Source organism: Apteryx rowi, unplaced genomic scaffold (genome assembly GCF_003343035.1).
Source record: "Apteryx rowi isolate R43461 unplaced genomic scaffold, aptRow1 scaffold_2, whole genome shotgun sequence".
Lineage (NCBI taxonomy): Eukaryota > Metazoa > Chordata > Aves > Apterygiformes > Apterygidae > Apteryx > Apteryx rowi.
Genome location: NW_020448307.1, coordinates 7,009,942 through 7,031,353, shown reverse-complemented (window position 1 = coordinate 7,031,353; position 21,412 = coordinate 7,009,942). Strand labels below are relative to the sequence as shown.

The 21,412-nt window shown below is 44.6% G+C and overlaps 1 protein-coding gene across 1 annotated transcript; it reads right to left on the bottom strand.

The window, feature by feature from the left end:
• Window positions 1-534: 534 nt before the first annotated feature.
• Window positions 535-19,480, bottom strand: HMGXB3 (HMG-box containing 3). The gene is made up of 20 exons (XM_026063343.1): window positions 19,373-19,480; window positions 18,588-18,735; window positions 17,992-18,166; window positions 16,961-17,524; window positions 16,239-16,337; window positions 14,544-14,675; window positions 12,234-12,643; window positions 11,688-11,863; window positions 11,162-11,259; window positions 10,507-10,605; window positions 9,873-10,022; window positions 7,857-8,158; window positions 6,256-6,383; window positions 5,510-5,641; window positions 5,051-5,235; window positions 4,216-4,435; window positions 3,033-3,166; window positions 2,518-2,634; window positions 1,887-2,096; window positions 535-1,227 (listed from the first exon to the last, which is right to left on the bottom strand). The coding sequence occupies exons 2-20, from the start codon at window positions 18,731-18,733 to the stop codon at window positions 751-753; spliced, it is 3,954 nt and encodes a 1,317-aa protein (XP_025919128.1). The 5' UTR covers window positions 18,734-18,735; window positions 19,373-19,480; the 3' UTR covers window positions 535-750.
• Window positions 19,481-21,412: the final 1,932 nt, after the last annotated feature.

Here is a 21,412-nt window from a genome sequence, read left to right as displayed (position 1 = left end):
TAAGTCAACTTTTACCTTAACGCACAGAACGACCTTCACTATGCGATTCAGCTTCTCAATTAGTGCTCATATGAAAGGACAAACAACCCAAGAAGCTCTCTGCAGCCCAAGCACCTGCAATCTCGGACCCAGAACTGCAGCTGCCAGTGAGGCTCCCCAGATATGGCGCATTAAAGCTGTATGGGTACCTCTGCTCAACTAAACACTGAACACAGCCAATACATACAAGAGYCCTAGAAAATTTCCAAGCAGGAGTCAGTGTCCTAAACTAATCCATTCAGAACATTTTGGGGAAAATATTTCTTGGCTATTTGTCCTCCTTGCAGGCCTGCTCCCACACCCCCAACCCTGCACCAATTTGCACAAAGAAGTCAGCAAGCAAGATTCAGAATTAAAAAACCTGTGCGCTTGACCATGCATACTCCCAGCTACCAGAAATGCCTCTCCTTTCTCCACTCTCCAACTGCAGGGAGGGCAACATTTCACATGACTGAACAGTGAGTCCATCACATGCCTTGGGAGGGAATTGCAGCCTTCAGCAAGGCAGGTAACAGACTGATGCTCAAAGCAGCAGTCATGATACTCTGGAAGCACACAGCTCTTTGGTCAGTAACAGCAGTCAATGCCATCAGTATCACACCTCCAACTTGTAAAAATAAACTCTCAAGCCCGGCAGCTGCCCAAACCTTGCAGAAGGTGGCCCAGCCCACCCATCTAGATGACCAGAAAGAGAAACCAACAAGCTGGTTTTTATTCAGCAACCTCTTTATCTTCTTCCTGGTTCTCCTCTTCATCCTCTTCTGTTTCAGTTTTAATCTGGGCCACTCCAAGCCGGTAGAGAGCATCGCGAATCACCACCTCACCAGGCTGGCAGCTCTGTACGATCTCCTGGATCTGCCGATTCACAATCTCCCTGCTGGTGAGGAAGTCCATGAGGCGGTTGTAGAGGTAATAGTGCGTGGCGTTCTCAAAGGTGATGGGCCTTTGGCGGATGTTGCTAGTTTTGCTATCATTGATAGCAGCAATGATGGCGCTGTAAGGCTCCAGCTCTCGGCAAAGGGAGATGCAGTGATGCCGAGCTGTTGGATCTTGGTGGCTGTTCTGCTCTGAACCCGTGTGAACAATTCGGCGTGCTGATGACTTGGTGATTGGGTGCTGAAAGGAGTGCTCAGCCACAGTCATGTCTACGCTGTAGTGCTGGTCTAGCAGTTCAGGGCAGGACACAAACTGGGAGAGAGTACACATACACACCACGTAGAACCAGAACTAGCTTCCCCACGGTTAAGAAGAACAAGACAAAACTAACATTTGGCTGAACTCTAACCAGCACTATGACCTAGGACAGAGGGAGAGCTGACCTAACGAGGCTTTCCCTGAAGGCCACAGGAAGATGGTTCAGCACATCCCCTKCCCCACTCTTATGTCATCACAGATAATTCTGAGAGACTAGCAACCCTCTCTCTCTCACATTTCTCAACTAGTAACACCAGTTTGAGGGAAGTGCGTTGCTCTGTCAAGATAAGTCATGTGTTCCAAAGTTCATGAGCTGATCTGCTACAATGCGCTTCCAGCACAGCCCTTCCCAATAAGGAGCGTAAATCCAATACAACACCCCAGGCAACACATAAGGCTTTCAGTGATGCTCAGCAGCCATGCACTGGCAAAGCTGTGGGTCAGGGAACACTTATCAGGTAAATTATCATGAGGTACAGTATGCTATGCTCTCTCTCTGCTTTAGGCTAAAATCAGAAGAGAACACACACCTCCCACTATACTTAAATATGTGTCTTTCAGGGTGTGCGTGTGTGCATGCGTGTTTTTAATCTCACTTGGAATTTTTCCTTATTAGACTGGCACAGCAGAGAGCAAAGGTGGACATAACTAACCGTTGGAGGATCCATAGGGTCAGAAAAGCAGCCCTGGTTTTTCCCCCACATCTGRGAAGTCAGGTCTGGACAGCAGACATCTGCACACAGTGCCACTGAAGAGGCCGTATCTACTACATACACTGGAGGCCAGTGACGTGAGGAGACCAACAGGTCCACATGATCCCGAGCATTTTCTCCTCTTACTATGTACTTTGAGCCACACACAACCTGGTAAGAAAAGGATTAGCACCAAGCAACACAACAGAACTGAAAACTTACGACAGAAAACAAAAAAAGCTGGAAAGAAATTAAACTTCCTTCCTTTCAGGTATTCCAGACAATACAATAATCAGACAGTTACTTTCTCTAAAGGTATTCTGTTTCTGGAGAAAAAAATGGAAGAGATGATTTTCAACTCCACCCCAGCAGCCATATCAAACAGGTTTCGGATGACTCTAGTCAACCTTAAAATCTCCTGCAGGACTGCACATCCTCCAAGTCTGCCAAGGCAGTGTGTCTTCTTTCACTACCAAGGCTCAGACAAGCACACACCATTGCTTCCATTTAATGAAAAGGTTCCACACTGGCAAGTCAGATAATAGTGAACAGCAGGATAAAGAACACCACCACTGACTCCAGCCTTCCTTACCTGATGTGGACACACTTTATAAATTTTCCCTCCTGTGTGATGGGAAGAGGCTTGTTTCACGCTTGTCCCATTCTGTACAAAGTCATAGAGAGCCAGGAGGGAGTAACAGAGATGGTCCTAGAAAACAGTCCCAGAGAAGGTCAGTACGCGACTAAAATTAATGGACTCTCCCAGAGAGGGAGAAGGCTGTGGGTAAGGTCTCCCAAGTCCCAATTTGCACATCCTCCAATAACTTCTTAATCGCCCACTCAGCACTGTAAGCATGACAAGCAATTAACGCAATGTGGAACCTGTGACAAGGTAATTATGGGCTTCCTTCCTTCCAGCCCACAGAGGTTCAGTTTGTTTCATCCTGTAAATTACCCTGCAATCTGCAGGCACTCGCTTCTAACCTACTACTGCCCCAAGTATACTCAGATGGGAAGTTAATTATCCAGAATGGCAAGTGCAAATTAGGGAAAGTCAAAGAACAGCTCTTCTCCTGCAGGCAGGTATGTGGGCAAACAAGGCATTACCTTTGTATCTGAAGCCTCCCAGGGGATACCACATTGTGTCAAAAAGCTCTGCAGCTCTTCCTTGCTGTAAGAGCTGATAAGCTCAAGCCTGAAGGTTTCCTCCTGAAGGAGCCTCACCAAGGCGCTCCCATTACCTGCAAGGGCAGCAAACAAGTCTCAGCACTCATTCTCAGAAGGGGAAGTGACCAAAATAATTGCTTCTGAAGACTACAGAAGCAGAGACTGCACAACCAACTGCCAGCAAGAGAAAGCGGTGAACAGCCCTAATTCCAAAGTATGTCACAGCCCACACTTTACTCTAATCCCTCACTAGTGAGGTCACTTACGAGCAGCGCAAGCCCAGCAGAGCCTGTAGACTCTTAGTGTGACTGCAGTCTTCAGACTGAGCAGTTCCAGGCCTATCCTTTGCACTGCTTCCCTGCTTCTTTCTCTGTAGATCCATTTCCACAATAGCCCATGTAGCGATTCTCCAGCTCAACTCTCTATGAACAGCTGCAGCCCCAGGAGTTAGCTGCAAAGCTAACTCCTGTACTTGGTAAACTTGCAAAGACGGCTTTCTTTCCACAACACAAGGTGCAAATTTCACTATACCTAATATCTAAACTGTTAAGGGAACTTGGCGGTACTGAATTCAGCTCTTGTTCATCTAAGCCTGCTCATCTCATTGTTTCTTGTTACATGCAGTCAATGCCCTGCATATGCTGCATGTTGACAACACTGATTAGGACTAACACATCCATCTTCTAGGCTTTCTTCAATTCCTGTTAAAGAATTATTAACCCTTCCTTGAGATTGTGATATTGAGGTACCAAGCACTGCCTGAAGCTTTCACAATGCAAGTATCGGTCCAACATGAAAAATACACTGACTGGCGTTCAAGTTATGCAAACATTCCTTTGCATTCAGACATTTCAGTTGAGGTGCAGAGTTTTCCCATGTTCTCTGTATCTCAAATGCATCAGGACACACCAGTGCACTCAAGCTTCACTGCACAGGCCAAAGCTCAAGCTGTTAAGTATCCTGAGAATCGCTGAACTCACCCCAACATTAYTGTCTTCTGTCAGCAGATGTAACATGACTCTATAGAATCACGCAACAATCATTTCTCAGCTCTAAAGCATCACCAAAAGACTAGTCTCTACTGCTTACAGCACTTATTAATGAACACCACCTCAGCAGTTACCTGGCACTGGCTGTGCATCCAGGTTCTTGTCCTTCTCAGTATTGATCACTACTGCTCCTCGCATCAGTGGGGGGAAGAAAGGAGCAACAATAGATGCATCAAACTTTGTGATGGGGATGCTAGAAGGAAAAGCCACCTGCTCAATCACTTCTGTCTCCATCGTGGACCAAAAATCTTCTACATTCACTTCACTTGATGCCAAGAACTCCGGCCAAGTAAACTAAAAAGAGTAAGACAACACACTCATCAAACACAAACAACCACAGCTCATTTGACAGTATTGTATCAGCCTGACTCAAGGCAGGAAGACTACCCAGGAAAGTGCTCAGCCCAAACATGGCATGATGACATAAGGCTCCTTTTTCTGACCTGGAGCTCCCCACAATCACTTTTCACTTGGTGAGAGTCAAAACAATCTATTTAACCTAAAAGCTAGGCATGCTGCATACTACTATTAGGGTATTTTTCCTTATTAGAGAAGACAGCCACCTCAGGGGAACCACTACTGAGAAAAAAAAAAAAAAAAACCACCACACATGTTAAAGGAAGAAAATTAAGTTCAGCAATTTTCATCCAGGTCCTTTCTTTCAGAGGTTGCTGGAATAAAACTGCGGTCCAGGAACAGAGTAACTTGTTTTCCCCAGACCATACATCAACACCTTTAAAAGGAAGTGCAGGCATCACCGCTCCAGCCACATCCTCTTGCCAGGCATCAGCAGAAAACTGCTCACAAAGGCCTCGTGTAATTATCATGCATTACAAAGACCAGACTCAGCAGAAGTCATTATGATCTGCTTTGAACATGAACGGGATGCAAAGTTTGTGAAAAGCCTACCTCTATGTTTTTCAGGGCCAGGACATTCTCCACATTCCTCTGGGCTATTTCCACCTTGGGGGTTATGCCACAGATTCCACAGATCATATCATTGTAGTCCCGGACAGTGAGGCATTCAAAGGCCCAGTAGCCATTGCACAGCAGCTCCTGGAGCTGAGCCTGCTCATCAGGGCTCAAGATTTTTTCTGAAAAGAGAACATGCCACTGTTACAGCTTTCACTTCCTAAAGGAAGTGGAGAGGTAGGAAACTCTCCTATGCAGAGTAACAACAAACCTGTCCTCTGGAGAATTGTTACAGAGAACTGGCCACAGAAGTACCGTTGGGTTTAGGAAGTAATTTAACAGAAACATACCACACCAGAAGAGGTGGCTTTTCCATTTTTATAACTTACAATCATTGGCGAGGTCACAAACTTCGGCGTAAGTGTTATGGTAAAAAAAACAAGAAGGGAAACCCACCAGTTTGCTCCTGAACAGAGTCCAGAATGCTGCCAACAGCCACTTTGGGATCCTCTCCAAGTTTAATGTGGTTTCGGATTGCAAACAGAAGATCCAAGCTCACTAGCAACTTGTTGCCCACATTGAAAAGGCCTGCAGTTAAAACAATATAGTTATTGTCTGTGGGGTTCCAGATCTTCCTCACAATAAAACATATTCCTTGCTTACTGCTAAAAACACTCATGTGAGTATTGTTCAGAGAATCAACAGAAACGGCTGGATAGGGCTTCTGGAACTGATCCTTCTGCACATTAGCAAGATCAGATCCTTTTCTAGACCTGCTTTTAAACATAAAAAGCTAAAAGAAACAAGAGCCAATCCATCTTCTCAGCTCCACTCTGCTCTGCAGGAAGCCTGCAATCACTGCCACCCGAGTCTCACCAGCCAGCACTGAGAAACGGCACTCTGCAGAGATGTCTTTGACCACGATCTCAGGATATGCATCACAGAACTCAACATTTACCACTTACACAGAGGACAGCTACACTAGTAAAGCAGTGCACAGCCTTCCTCATTAAAGCATTCATGTTTTACTGACAAATATAAGCTTATTCAAAGAGTAAGAAAAGCAGAACAGTTTGAGTTTAATATGGTGCAGGGGAGGAGGCTTTTATGCATGAAGAAAATGTCCTGATATAGTCTCAAGGCTTTAGAAGGCTTTAAACTGTACTCATGCTGTAAATTGGTGCACTTGCTTTCTTTCCTACCTGTATAAATATCAGTGAAGCTATGAAGGGCCAGGCACTGCAGATTCAAACACACTTTGACCTGAGCAGTAACCACTTGCAATCTGTTAGCTGTCAGCAGCCAGCACTCCTGAGGGCCAGCAAGGGAACTGTAACAAACAAGCAGAAGACAACCCATATTAGACAGTCAAGCTGGTAGGTTTTTCGGTCCAGTACTACTGTAACTTAAGTTGTTCTAATTCAGTCCAGTTCATTGGTCAGTATGTCAGTCTAAGTCAGTTCACATAAATTCACATTGGAAAAATTCAACACATTTCAAAATGGATCAGGTCACTGTTCACATTCTTGTAACAGCACTACAGTATCTCTCCATCTCCCTACATCCAGTACATAAAATTTGAGAGGTGGAGAAAAGCTTCAGCCCCAGCTTCCCTGGTAGAAGTGTCAGCCCTATTGCTTATAGTAACAAATGGAAACTAGAGCCCCGTAACTCTGTCTACCCAAGAGTCTAACCCTGCACACACTAAAATACAGCAACATCCACCCCTTTACAGCAAGGCTGCTGAGGGGGGAGTTCAGAGAAGAAAATGTCAGTTGTGCCCTAATGGCAGAAATACAGCTGTCCACCTGAGAAAACACAAATCAAAGTCAAAGTTAGCTCCCTCCCACGGGAAGCAATTTAATTTGAGCTTATGTAGGCATGTGTGAGAGTCCCACACAGGTTTTCAGAGCACTGCAAAGCAGTCCAGCACAAAAGCAAGCGTATACAATGCACAAGCTGGTAAATTACAAGGCAAGGGACAGAGCACAACATGGCACTTGTCTGTAGATTTTACTGAATATAAAAAGTATCTCTGCTGGAAAAAATCTCAATTAGTACTAGCTTGACCAAAGCAAACATCCTTAACTGGCATCAAGAAGATAGTTTTGGTTCAAGAAAGAAATACAACAGTAAACTGAATGGCATCTTGCTTTAGATATGGCTCAACTCAGACTTTAGACAATGGGAAGATGTTTGGCAGACTCAGGGACGAGATATCCTATGTGCTTTTATACATATCTAGTTAAGGTAATCCAGACCATACATTGACAGTTTCTGAGTCTTTCCGGTTTCAGTTTGGTTGTTGGTTCCAAAAAAGGATTCACTCAAGCCCACGCTATGTCATGAAAAGAATGAAAGCATCATAAGCAAAAGGATCCACATGGCAAGCAATCACATCAGAATGAGAGAGAACAGGGAAAYCACACAATACAAATCTATACTCCCAGAGTTTTGCCTCTGTCAGCCTCAAAACATCAGAATGGAAAACAGAGGGGATGAGTAATGAAGGGATTCCATTTCAAAAAAAAAAAAAAAAAGATTTACATCCAGACTTAGCAGTGACTTTTGATCAAGCTCTCCTGCTGTACGGAAATGGTGACTGACAAACGAAACTGTGCAGGAGAAACAGAAACAGCTCATAGCTAACCAGCTAAGCCCCTTCCACAGACATGTAGCTTATTCAATGTCACTTACACCAGCTTCAACAGGAGGGCTAAAACAAATACTACTCCAGGCATATTTGTAACACAGAACATCAGCACGAGGTTGAAAGAGTCACAAGTCTAAAACAGAATCTTACTTCTGTCCCCCTTTGAACAATGGGCTGTTACAGAGGAGGCACTGCGCAGATGGAGACTCATAGTAGTTTGACCAGGAGGTCTGCTCTATGGTGACTGTCTCCTCACTCACGTTGGACAGGATGAGCCGCGAGCTGTTGAGTTCATGGATGAGCGTGAAGACCTCAGCCAGTTCTGATTCATTCTCTGGGATCTGCATTACCTTGCGCAGCAACTGCAGAGTGGATTGACGCTGGATCTCTTTCTGAGATGGGGTTAGGGGCTCACTGGTGTTCAGCACATCAGACTGACCTGGACTGACCTCCTAGGAAGCAAACCAAACACTCATTTTCTACCAGGCAAGTATGGGGCTGAAATACTAAGAAGCCTTGAGGTCATAAAAGGTAACAGAAACACAGTAACCTTTCTACCCAGTAGACTTGACTTCCACTCTGCTGCTCAGTCAGTGACCACAGAGAGTAGCTTTAAAGCTATATTACTTCACCAAAAATACATTTTACATGTATATTAAAAAAGTATATAATGAGTGTATATATAAAGTAACAGACAGCCCAGCCCTTCAGGAACTCCCATAATACCGCTTAGACCATCACAACTTTATCACTAAACTGGAGCGTTAGTACAGGGACTGAGGATCAAGAAGGTGGAGACAGCCATCAAGAGATATATAAACACTTCAATATTCCTGGCAATTCTGTCCCTGCCTTGCTCTGCCAGTTATCAGGCACATTCTCCTCTACAGCATGCTCAGACAGCCAGTGCAGTCTGCAGACCTCTACAGAAGCCAGAGGAGATAAGTGTCAAACAAGAACTTGTGGATGCGATGTATGGAACACACTAATAATATAGCTGATGACATACCATCCTTACACACGCACATGCTATCAAGTCAAAACGCACAAGTACAAGAGAATCAAACTCTAGGTGGCTCAAAAGAACAGAGAGAAGTAAACAGGCTGATCTGTTTAATCACTTAAATCCTTCTGCCAACATTTCAACTTGTTTTTCTGTCTAGTCTAACAATGAGATAAATGATCAGTCCAAACAGCAGAGATAACAACCAACTCTGTAATAGGAATGTTAAACACAGCTAGAACCAGAAAATAAAAATAAAAAACCCAATGAGGAAGAGACAAGCCACATGCCTCCCAAAATGCAAGCTGAGCTAAGCATACCACTGTTCCTTACACATCTGCTTATGTGTGGTTTTCACACAGGCTATTTGAGTTTGCCCTATTTTCTTTCCTCCAAATAAACACTACACAAAGTTATGTTCTTCAAATAAATAAATAAAAAGCAAGTGGAAGAGTCAAATTACCACACAGTCTAAAATGCAGCCTGTTTGTATGCTGAGTGGGCATTCCGGCAAAGAACAGGACAGCCCTTTTTTTCATAACCAAAGTAATTCTGTATGAGAAAAGTTGAAGTTTGAAACTTCAAATGCAAAAAAAAAAAGCTCAGAAGCAAAGAAAAGTTTTATTATTTACATCCATGTACAAAAACAGCAGACAACTTGAGCAATGTTCTTCTAAGAAATAAAAACCTACATCCAGAAATAAATTAATAAATTCAGGCTGCAAGTAAAGTTGCACTGCAAACCCCTGAAAATAGGAAGCTGTAATACAAAATATACTAACTCAATTAACTGTTGCCACAAGTTGGTCTAAAAGTTGGGAGTTTATTGATAAAAACTGAAGTTCAGAAAAGTTGATGCAACAAGTGTGACTTTTAGGGGTGATTTCCCCAGTGCATATGTACCTACATGCTTTAAGTATTTTAAGCTATGGAGACATCCAGTGGTAGAAACGAGTGCAATCACTCTCATCCTCAGAAGTGCTGCTGTTGCAAGGGTTTGGACAGTAAAAATATCATAAGTATTTTCAATAGAATATTTTTCTGTTAGAAAAGGCTGTGTCATTATAATGAAAAAAAAAATCCAAAGGGAACTTGCCAATTAAGGTACCTCCTCCCACTCCACGACAGCCCGTTGACAAGAAAGACGACTTTCTGAACCTTACCAGGGATTTTGCTGTTTTCTCAGTTCTATCTTTGGCAAGATTGTAGCCACAGCTTGGACAGATTCGTGGCTTGTGCCTGTTTGTATACACATAACTACAAGAGGGGTTCTTGCATTTCCCTCTGCCACGTGATGTTGCCAATCCCAAATCCTAGAATGACATAAGAGGAATGTTTGTTGACCTGGATTTTAGACGCCAGGAGTCTAGAAAATTCTGCTTAAGTATCACATCCTTTTTCGCAATTTATATCACCTAGTTTAAAGGCTAAATGATAGGCACTTCACTTTGTACAGAATATATTTAAACTGGTACTCAGACATTTGGGAGCAAATTCCAGAGACCACAAACACTTAGTACATTAAACTCATTCAGAAACCATTGATCCTCCACCATTAATCCAAGATGGGATAGGAATTATGCCAGGGCATGAAGAAAAAAAATCAGTCCCACATGTGTTTGCGACATAGTACAGTCATCCTAGATTAGGTCAACAGATGACATACAAAGAACAAATTGTCTCACATTAAATGTATTTCTGCAAGTCAGTAAAACAAAAAAAGAAATCACATAACATTCTCATCCTAGAGATGGCATTCCCCACAACATAAATCAGACCATCTGAAAAAACTCTCACCAAAGTTACGGTGCAGCTGTACTTGTAGGAAGGGAATAGTTCTGGTTTGACCTCCACTACTTTAACCTGCGATGCCCTGCTGGTCAAAGCACTATGGAGCTAGAGATTGAAAAAAAAGGAGAAAAAAAGAAAAAAAATCATTCATGAGAAGCATACTACTGGATACAYATGCTCCGTAAGCAATACCTCTTTTTTTTTTTTTTTTTTGAGTTAGTGTGTGTTTAATAGCAGAGGACTGGAACATGCTATTTTGTGTACTAGGGCACTACAGTTCAAACAGAAGTATTCCAGCATCTTTGCATGCTTTGCTTCATACTCAGTCATCTTTCACAGGTGAAAGATTTTCTCAGTACTCTATTATGCATCAGATTTTCAAAGCACTAGCAAATCCCCAGAACACCGTCTGGAAGCAACTGGTAGGTTCTCAAAGCAGCCAACAGAAGGACTGCCCAGCAGCATCTTTCAGCTCAGGTCCTATGCTCATGTAGCCATCATGCTCCTTCAGAGCCATCTCATTTAAAAGTTGTCAGTCATGGATCTCATCAAAAGGCTGCCACATTTTTTTTATTCAATTTCTCACCACTCRGGTCATACCCTGCTCTGGGGAAAAAAATCCAAAGGAAAAGAATGTGTYTGAAGAACAAACCATAGATACCTTTCGTTCCTCAGCACTTGGCGGCTGCAGAATTGACTGACCCAATTGTTTCAGTGTACTGGGCTTCAGGCCKGATGTTCTCACAGGGGAATGCTTGTCTTGAAAGAAGAAAGGGATGCAGCAGGTTAGATACAGAAAACCACGTTCTGTTTTATTCTGACAGCTTTGGTAAATGCCACCACAAGTCACACGGGATTTTTCCTCTGAACGCAGAATGACCCAGGCAGGCTTTTCATATTCTGTTTGCCTGTACTCTCAGTTAGAAAGAAATAGGGGCCTTTTTTGTTTTGGGTTTGTGATTTTTTTGGGGGGGGGGGGGGGGGGGGGTGGAGGGAGGTCCAACCCCAAATCTTTTGTTGCGAACTATCCCATTCCATACAACTCAGTCAACACATGCTTAGACTCAAGTTTTCTAAGACAGCTCACTATCTCCCTTCAGCCATATCATATCATTTGAAAGAAACCACTTCAATACGGTGAGGAAGGACAACCACTCCCAAAGCACACTGGAGAACACTGCTTTTACCAGTATTTGGAAAGGCCTGTCGGTTGCTAGGCTGCTCAGTACTGGCTTCTCTCCCCAAGCTGGCTGGTGCAGGGAGAATTGCTCTCATGGGTCTTGCTGCAGCCAGCAAGGAGGGCTTAGGTCTCGATTTACTCTTTACTTCTTGTCCTTTGTGTGAAGCAGCGGGAGCATCAATTCTGGAAGACAAGAGCTACAATTGGCTCAAAAAATCCACTTTTTTTTTTTTAATCCCTCCTCTTCCCTGATTTTCTCCTCTTCCTGAACTGTGCTTTATTAGTGTAATAATCACAGTTATTAGGGCAGAAAGGAGATCACATCTGCCCTGTGATTACCCTAACAATTTGTCACTTAAAAAAAAAGTTAGCTTTGATTGATGAAACAATCTTTAAGGAACAATTCTGAACYGGCAAGAAGCAGACAATACATAGAAATACATAGAACAGGTCTTACGAGAGGCGCTGCCAACAACCTTCAATTTCTTGGATTAATCCCATCAGCCCTAAAGAGACATCATATGCTCCTTTAACGTATGGAAGGCTGACTCACCCCATTGGTTTTTTCGTAGAGGAATTTGGACTCTGCACCTCAGAGGATGGTGGTAGCCCCAGTCCTACGCTATCTTTTTCTGTCTGCTCTGAAGAGTCTCTTTGCAGTTGGCTCTCTTGACCCAGCATCACTCCAACAACACTCCCTCTGTCTTCAGCAAGCACGTTGTTTGCAAGAATGTGAGCCTCAGAGATGATCACTTCCTCCCACTCCGTCTCCTGCATTTGCCCGCCAACAGGCGCAGCATTCAGTAGCTGGCTGACAGCTTCAGAGCTTTCCAAGGCAGACTTGGAGGTACTCTCGCAAACAGTTGCCTGTTCTGTGACAACCATCTGTTGACCTCTTTTAGCTGCTGGAGTTCTAAGAGAGGTGCCTGAATTTGGCTCAGGTTTACTTTTTGGTTGCTTTTCCTAGAAACAAAGAGATAGTCACACTTCAGAGCTTTACACTTTCACAGATAAATAAGTTCTCTTCGAATATGCCTGGTTTGCCACAGGCTATTTAACATTCAAACGATCAAACCAGCAAAATCTTAAGTGTTTAAGCAGTGCGTTGTACATGATAGCAGAAAGACATCATCTCCTACAACAGTAAAGTCCCTGCTAACATTTTATCCTGCCTCCTGACTCTACTATTATTTCAAACACCATTTACTTTGAAGGAGTCTATCTTAAACTCCCTCAAATATCAACATTAGCATCAAAATCACTAGCTCATCCACCACCTTCTKTAACAAGGACCCATCTCCTACACCTCCCTTTTGTAGTTTCAGCTCTCTGAAGTTGTCTGCTCTTCCAAACTATTCAGAAATCAAGGGGAGCATATTAATTTTAAGCTTTCTATAGAGTTTGTATTCCTAAGGATATTCTAGGGTCATGAGTTTTTTTCCTCTTGGTTAAACAAACATCCTCCAGCCTAGTYGGTTCTACAGTTCTACTGATGTTATTACCAGTTAAAAAAAAAAACCAAAAACCCACAACACACACACACCACACACACTCCCGGTACATGTTTTTCCCAAGGCATGAAAACAGAAGAACAAGTGGAACTGTTCATGCAAATGTGTTCCCAAAAGAGCAGAATAAAACTGAAAGAGAAACAAAGCCTTCCCTCTAAAACCTTTCAGTTCTAATCACTGTAGGATTTAATTCAACAGGAGCAGGCCTGCCATATTCAGACAGAAACATGTTTTTGCAGCTGGCCATTTATCTGGTTCAGCAGAGTTACAGAACAAAAGCTAACAAGATGTCATCATTATTTGGATCCTAGCACTCAGGAAGYCCAGCCATCAGCTCAGACACTACTGAGTTTGTAAGCTGTCTAACAAAGTTCTTGCCCCCAAATGCTTAATGGATCTGAGCACAGAACAAAAGAGGTCATGACAAATCTGTTTAAAGCCACTGAATGTCAGTGCAAATTTTCACTTTGAGAACACACTGTAACTTGCATTTGAGGGGACCTGTGTCAGAGAAATTTAATGAACAGACACCYGTCCAGAGCTGACTAGTCTTCACCACTACATTGCCAAGATTTAAGGAGCAAGTAACTTGCATACAGCTAGCAGGGATGCCAATAATTCAAGTAGGGTAGGTATTGGGTGGAGAAAGAGATTTTTCCATTCAATCAAGTCTGTGCCCACAACTCCATCAACATCTGCAAATTTCCTTCCAACCAYAGGTGAGAATGCCACAAATTATAAGACACAACTATAAGCCAACAAAATCCAACAGCATTTAAGCTTCCTCTACAGCATCCTTATTAGCTGGCTCCCAAATGGTCAACTACTACTACTATATTTCTGGTTTGCTCCTCCCTTCCGTTGATAAAACCACACTGAAAGACCATCACAGAACCTCAGCTTACAGAAGAACTACAAACACAGATAAATTACAAGGCACACCATAAACCAAATGGTTTAACCGACTCCCTGAGCTTAGCTAGGGYTGTAGCAGGAAAAACAGGCAGTACTTTGTAATCACAGAAATCATAATACAGAGGGCCAGAAGAATTTATTTCTTCTCAATGAGTCAGTGCTGCTAAATCCAGCCCCCTCTATTCTAACCGATACCATTATGAGTGGCATCTTTACCCAGGGAGTGGTAAYTTCAGTTCTGTCTCACCTGGGCTGAAAGTCTTCTGCAATGGTAACTTGCTCCAGCACAAGCACTGGAATACAAGTGCAGGGATCAGTTCTGTCATATCTGACTTCCTATGCTAGTTCTACAGGTTTAGTGATATCACAGACATTCATGAAAAGGCCACTTTTCAGCTTAAATCAATCAATCAGASAGGAGGAAAAGCAAAGGTTACCTTTGGGATCCACTTCCCTCCCAGGAAGTTCCCACATGTCGGGCATTTTGGTGGCTTATGCCTGGTGACATAAGTGAAGGAACAGCCAGGATTGGTGCAATTTCCATGTCCCCTGCGAGTGTAGGTTGTTGTCTGAAATGAGAGTTGTCAAGAATTTCTCTACAGAACTGCAAAACACAGAGCTGTGCTCACTCATTCCCTTTTTCCTGGTAAGTCTTTACAAACCTTATCTAGCAAATCACCACAGTCCTCCACTATTACTCCTTTTACTGATCAACCAGCGCACAGAYGGATCAGAGCAAGTCAGCACCATAACTACACTGAACTGAGCTTTCAGTTTCACCACAGTTTGGATCAAACAGCAGAGCAGAGATGAAGAATGCATATACACTGCCGGAGAAGCTAACCTTGCATTTACAGTTACGTAACAGTTCTCTTATGAATATGAGAAAGTCGCAATAATACGGTGTAAAAATTATTCAAATAGCAGTCCACAGTGAGGCAACATGAGAGTAACATACATGTCAATTAGGTGACAACAACTGAAGACGATAAACACTCATGACAAGAAGGCAGTATTCATCAGTAAGGTAATTTGTTGGCGTTGTGCTCAGTGGTAAAGTACTCCCTGCTGCTTTACTGTAACTTGCTATAAACCTCCGTAATACYAGCAGCCCCCCCCAGTCACTATTACAGAGGCMACTAAATCTGAGTCTGTCATATTTGTCAGGACAACTGCATCTACAGGTTGATCTTCTGTCAGGGCAATGCTTGTTAAGATTCACACGTCCTCAATGCTCCAGAGGGAGCTGTTGTGCCACAAATCGGTAACTAGGTATAGTTTTTCTAGAAATGTAATTGCTGTCATCAAGGAAATGAAACAATTTAAGCTAAGCACTGCTCCTCAGGAACAAAAACCTGAGCTATCTCCATTTTCCATAAGACACCTGGAAGAGCATCACACTATGCACCACTGTAAACACCTGCAGTGTTCTATCAGCTGGTTGTACAGAGGACCCAAAAAACAGGATTCGATACTAAGTTGTACAACACCAGGAGCTGCTGTGCTGACTGTATGGTAAAGTCTTACAATGATTACAAAAATCCAGGTGAAGTGGTTATGTTGGAGAAATAGCACTATCCTTCCTACTGCAACGAGCTACACAACCCTTTACTTGGGTTCCCAAAACCTTAGGTCACTGCTCATCTCCTGTCACACGGCCAAAGCGGTAGCCCTCCACAGGGCTGGGGAAGCCACATGCTCCAATAACAAGAGCAGATTCTTGCCCTAGAAGGGATGGACACTTGCATTTTAAGCAAACAGATACGTATTCAAGTAGATGACACACATGGTTATATACACTCTCCAAAAAAATGGCAATACAGAAACTGCTGCTGGCTAGATGGGTTGTTATAGCATTATTGACCCCCATCTATCTCCAAAAATTCCTCAAGGAAGAAGGCAGCAGGAAGAGGCCCCTAGTTAAGAAGCTCTAGGGAGCCAGAGGCTTCCATTAGCATACACAAGGCCATAAAAGTGGAGACAAAAAATATTTCGACTGATATGATGACCCCCGTTTGGACTATGATTAAGAAATGGACCATGATCAAACCCTTCCTAGTCTAACACCTTTAAGACAAACCTACAGTAACATATGTGTACCTTAAAATGCCATACGAGACTGAATTTCTTACCAATTTAATCGATGCTGGGTTCTCCACAACAGAATGAGCTGGCAAAGGTAACATAATAAATTGTGTAGCGGGTGTAGAGGAGCTGTTCTCTTCTGTATCCTAAAGCAAAGTCAGAGGGAAAATATATGCTGAAAGCAAGAGATGTGGTGAACTGTGACCCACCCTTTCACGAGTACTACCCTGGAATATATGTCTTAAGAACTGATGAGACCACAAAGCAGCAAACAGCAATCATTTCAAAAGCAAAGGCCTTACCAAGACTGCACTGAAAATTATCAAACTCTTCACAGGTTGAGACAGAAAACAACAGGCTCAATTCTTTAATATTTTCTACAACTGATTTCTAACACTTCAACTTTAAAGGACTCCTTTCACCCAGCCCTCTGCAACCAAGAAAATAGCTATCAGGAACAGAGATAATATATTTAGATTCCCCAAAATCTTGTAGTACAACTGTGTAACCCATCCCAAATATTAGTGGGAAATCAAGCAGTCACTTTAAGACAGGAGGATAACAGCATATGGCAGAATCATTATCAGGAGTGAGAAACCGTAATCAGAGTGCAATCATTACATTAGAAAAGCTGTTGTTTCTCTTGACTACTGAGTGCGAGCATGCTGCTCAACACAGAACCTCCCGTGGCCACCAAGAATCAAATGTGCACTAAGATTTCAGGTGAGAAGCTGACAGAAGGCATTTGAGTATCACCAAAATAGCTTACCCTCCCAGTCACCACTGTCACCACAGACAGGCCATCTGACACCTGAGGACGGGCCATTGTGGTGCTCCCGTTGGAGACGTCTGCGGAGTTGCTAACTAGAGTCTCTTCAATAACCACCCGAGTCGTTTGATATGGTTGCCCTTCTATTTCCAAAGAAGCCTCATCCAAGAGGACATCTCCAGCCACTTTATCTGTCACAGGCCCAACATACTGGGAGAGGACTTCTGATGCAACCACTTCTTCCACAGCATCTGACTGACCAAATGAAGCCGTCTCTTCTGCTAGTCCTTCAATGGCAACGCACTGCTCGGAAATGCCAACATGGCTCGAGTCCACAGAAAGGATGTTTTGCACAGCATCATGGGAGACATTTGCGATATTGGTGGAAGCTGTTAACCCTTCAGATGCTGCCTGACCCTGCGCCACACAAAGTTCCAGTGACTGCCTGCTCCTGTCCTCCTGAAGAGTGGTTTTAGGAATAATAATATAATCTGAGCGAGGAAGAATCTTACGGAAACCTGGAATGTCTGGAACCACCGCAGTCCGAGTGGACACCTTGGAGTTCTGTTGGCAAAAACAGAGTATGGAATAAATAAGCAAAAGAAAGAAAGATTCAGTTCTCAATCCTGTTCTTGATTATTTTAGTGCTTAAAATTCAAGCGGTTTCCCAAAGTAGCTTGCCAAAGTAACAGAGCCTGCAGACTCCCTCTCAGCTCTGATTTTTGCCATCTGCTTTACCACCAATCTATCTGACGACAAGACACAAAACCAACACCGTTCTCTTCAGCAGGTACAAGACAGATCTGTTTTGACTTTCAAAATGTTATTCCTTGACTGAACAGAGAGCAAAAGCAGAAGTTCACTGCCCCGCACACTGCTTGTACGTAGACTGTCCTAAGCAGGCTTCAAACTGGAATCTGCACTTAAATGATTCCTCTGTGCAGTGCTATGTAAGCAGGTAAGTGCCAAAGCAGTTACAGCCATTGGCCTTTTTCTTCACAACCCAAGGAATGCCAGGAAAGGCAACTTACCGGGTCCAATCCTTCTTTCTCTAGTTTGGCTTTCTCCAAGTAATAGCTTTTCTCAGCCACACTGAGCAACCTCCAGCTCTCGCTGATCTTTTTGTTGATTTCGGACTGAGGGAGGTGGGGGAGCTCTTGCTGTACTTTCAAGTATATATCATAATAGTAGAGGAGGTAAGCAGATCTGAAACGCAACCAGAGACGGGAATGATAATGTCATTCTATATGAACACCTTTGGAAAAAGAAACCTGCAAGTTTTATGCTGGTCTCAAGGTCAAGTTACAGGTATGTTATTTTCAGCTCTACTTAAAAAAGCATTTTTTTAAACCAAATGAAAACTAAGATTCTGAACAGAACCTCTGTAGTAATGAAACAGAGTCTAAGGTAAATTCTTCTGGAGCACACAAAGTATGGAAGCTACTATTGCTTGATCTGAAAAGGCATGCATATCAGAGCATGCCTAAAGTGTCAAGTTAAGTTTCTATATATAACATTTTATGCTATAAAATGTTCCAAGTGTACTRCAAAGTTTATTTATACCAGAAACAAGAAAAAGTGCTCCCACATTCTACATAGGAAATAAACGAAGACAGAGGGAGCTTACCTAGGTTTTTTGGCTTTTTCTCCATGATCTCCAGGACTTTTGTATTTCTTTTTCTTCTTAGATGGCACTGGTGATGCATAAGTGTAGGTGCCCTCTATTTCCTCCATTACCACAGTTACTTCAGTGCCATCATATGGAGCCTCCATTGCTATAAAAAGAAAAACCCATCTTTTACGTTAAATACTCACCAAGTTATATGACATTTTAGTCAATAAAAACTGCCCTGAATTCACCTTTGTAAACTGAAAGCATCACTGGCATGTAAGCTAGATTTTGATTAATCAATAYACCTACATGTTAGCTATTAAAGACAATGCTGTCGCTACTACAAGTTCTATATCACCAGTTCAGTGCAGCCACACGTGCTTGCACTTGAAAACTGCCATTCACCAAGAACCCCTCAGACAAGGTCAGTAACCTGAAACGAGCCCTAACCCCAGCGAGCAGATGCCCACGGCCACACTCTCAAAAGCAATGCCGGGGCTGAACGAGCACGGGAGCCCGTAACCCGCTTGCCCGCAGGCGGCTCCCTGGGTATCCTCGCTTAAGAAACCTTACGGCTCCAGGGCACAAAAGGCCTCAGGAGACGAGGTGCGACACTACGCGGCTCGGGGGAGCCCCCGCGCGCCCCGGCCCCCCGCAGCGGCTAATCCCGGGCGAGCCAGAGCCCATTAAACCGACGCCCGGTTCCCGCGCAGTGCCCCGAGGSGCAGGGCCCCCTCGCCCCCGGCGAACCCGCCGCCCCCCCGGGCTCCGAGGAAGGCCCGGGCGCCGCGGGCACTCACTGGGCAGCCCCGGGGCCGAGTCGCGGCCGGCGGTCACGTCCCAGGCGGGGCGCAGCGGCGCGGAAGGGGCAGCGGCGGAGCTACCGGCCGGCCGCACGGAGGGCAGCGAGCAGGCCGCCCCGGCATGCTGGGCCGCGGCCGGGCCGCACCGGACCTCACCGGGCCGGGACGCGGTGGGGGGAGGCGCCGCACCGCACCGCAGCGCGCCGCACCCGCCGCCGCCGCCGCCGGGCACCCAGCCGCCGCCCGGAAGTGCTCGCGGCAACCGCTTCCGGGGCCGAAGAGGCGGGGTCTCCCCGCTAGGCAGCCGCCGGATGGTGGCCGGGAGGAGTCATTCTTCCCGCGTCCGCGCGGCGTCCGGGGTGGTGGAAGCACGTGGCTCGAGCGGGGCTGGGGCGGGAAGGGGAGGSGCGCGCGCAGCCCCTTCCCGCCAATTCTCCTCAGGGCTGGGGTGGGGGAGGAGACGCCAGCGTCCTGCCATCAATGCCCTTGGGCTGTCCTGGCCCTGCCCCAGCAGCAGGCCCTGCTGCCTTCCTGGCCCTGCRTGATGGCCGTGTAAAGGGGCTACTCTTCCAGGGAGGAGGAGGGYGGAGGGGCTGTCGGGTCCCCAGTGCTGCAGGGAGAAGGGCTGGTGGCCGTTGTTCACACATGGTGGACCAAACAAGCTCCTCACACACCATGGTGTGAAAGTCCTCGCTGCAGGACATCATAAATGCCGAAAGCCTACTTGGGGTCAGAAATGGATTAGTCATACTGGAGGGAAAAAAATCCACTGGCTGCAATTAGAAAGGGCCCAGACTCCACGTCACACCAGCTGCTGGCAGTGGGGAATGTGCCCTGCGCAGCCATCGCCATGGGCCCGAACTCTTCAGAGCTTAATGGGCGAGGCCATCTCCCAGCGCCCCAGAGCTGTAGGCAAAGACAAAGTCAGCTACGTCCCTAATGCAGGGGAGTCTCCCTTACTCCATCCRTCATGGCAGCTCTCTGGGTAATGCCCCCACTACCTCCAAATCTCACACCCCGTCACAATTCTCATTTCTACCATCTCAGCAAACCCCAGTTTCATCCAGCTCTGCCGTTGCTGCTGTCTCAGCAGAGCCACCCCCAAGAATCAAGCCAGCCAGTGCCACCAATCACACTTCTCATTCCCAATCATGAGGCGGATGAATCAGCAACCCAGAACTCAGATCCAGCTGCAAACCCAAGAAAGCTCAGGGCTACTTGACCAAGATGGCATTTTTTCCAAAGTCAGCTAATCGTAAAGCCAGCTCACTGTGCCACCACCTCTGCAAAAATATATGTAGAGATTTTCCTATGGTGGACCATGGTGTGTCACCGCTGTTGCWGTAGCCACTCCAAATATCCATGGGATCTTTGGGTCCCAGCATCTCTCTGCCAACATTTCTCTCTCAGCTCTGAAGAATAAAAGTTTCTCATACACAAAAMAGTAAGATAATATTTTTTCTAGCTTTTCATGATGAGTGAAAACTGACGTGTTGCTCCCCAGGGAACAAACAGCCTTCTAAGGCTCTCTATCCATAACTGTCTCCCTTTGAACTTTTTGGAAAGCTCGGTATTGTGCAGCTATAGCTTTAACACATTTTTTAAATTATACATTTCTTTTTTTTTTCTATTCATATCTATTTCTGTATTTTACATCATGAGTTCCAGTTCTAACTTTAGAGAAATGTAAACCACATCCATCTTATGTCTTTTCAAATCTCAGAGAAGCAGAATAAGGGCTCCTCTTGTCTAGTCAGTCGTTAATAAAACCCACAAAGTAGTGATATGATGGCCAGCATTAAATCTGCAACCAGTTATTTATCCTYCTGATATTCTGCAGCTGCTTATGTGGTCTGCTAGTGTTTATGTGCAATAATTGGTGGCAAACTGACTGTTCTGTGTCAAGTGCTGTGCAGCTTAATCCAAACCATGTACTTTTTTGAAGCTCTATACTTTTGTCCAGATCAATATATGACCATTAGAATTTTGTTGGAATTATTACCTAGCTGAGTATTTGAAAGAAAAGTTTGAGTGGCT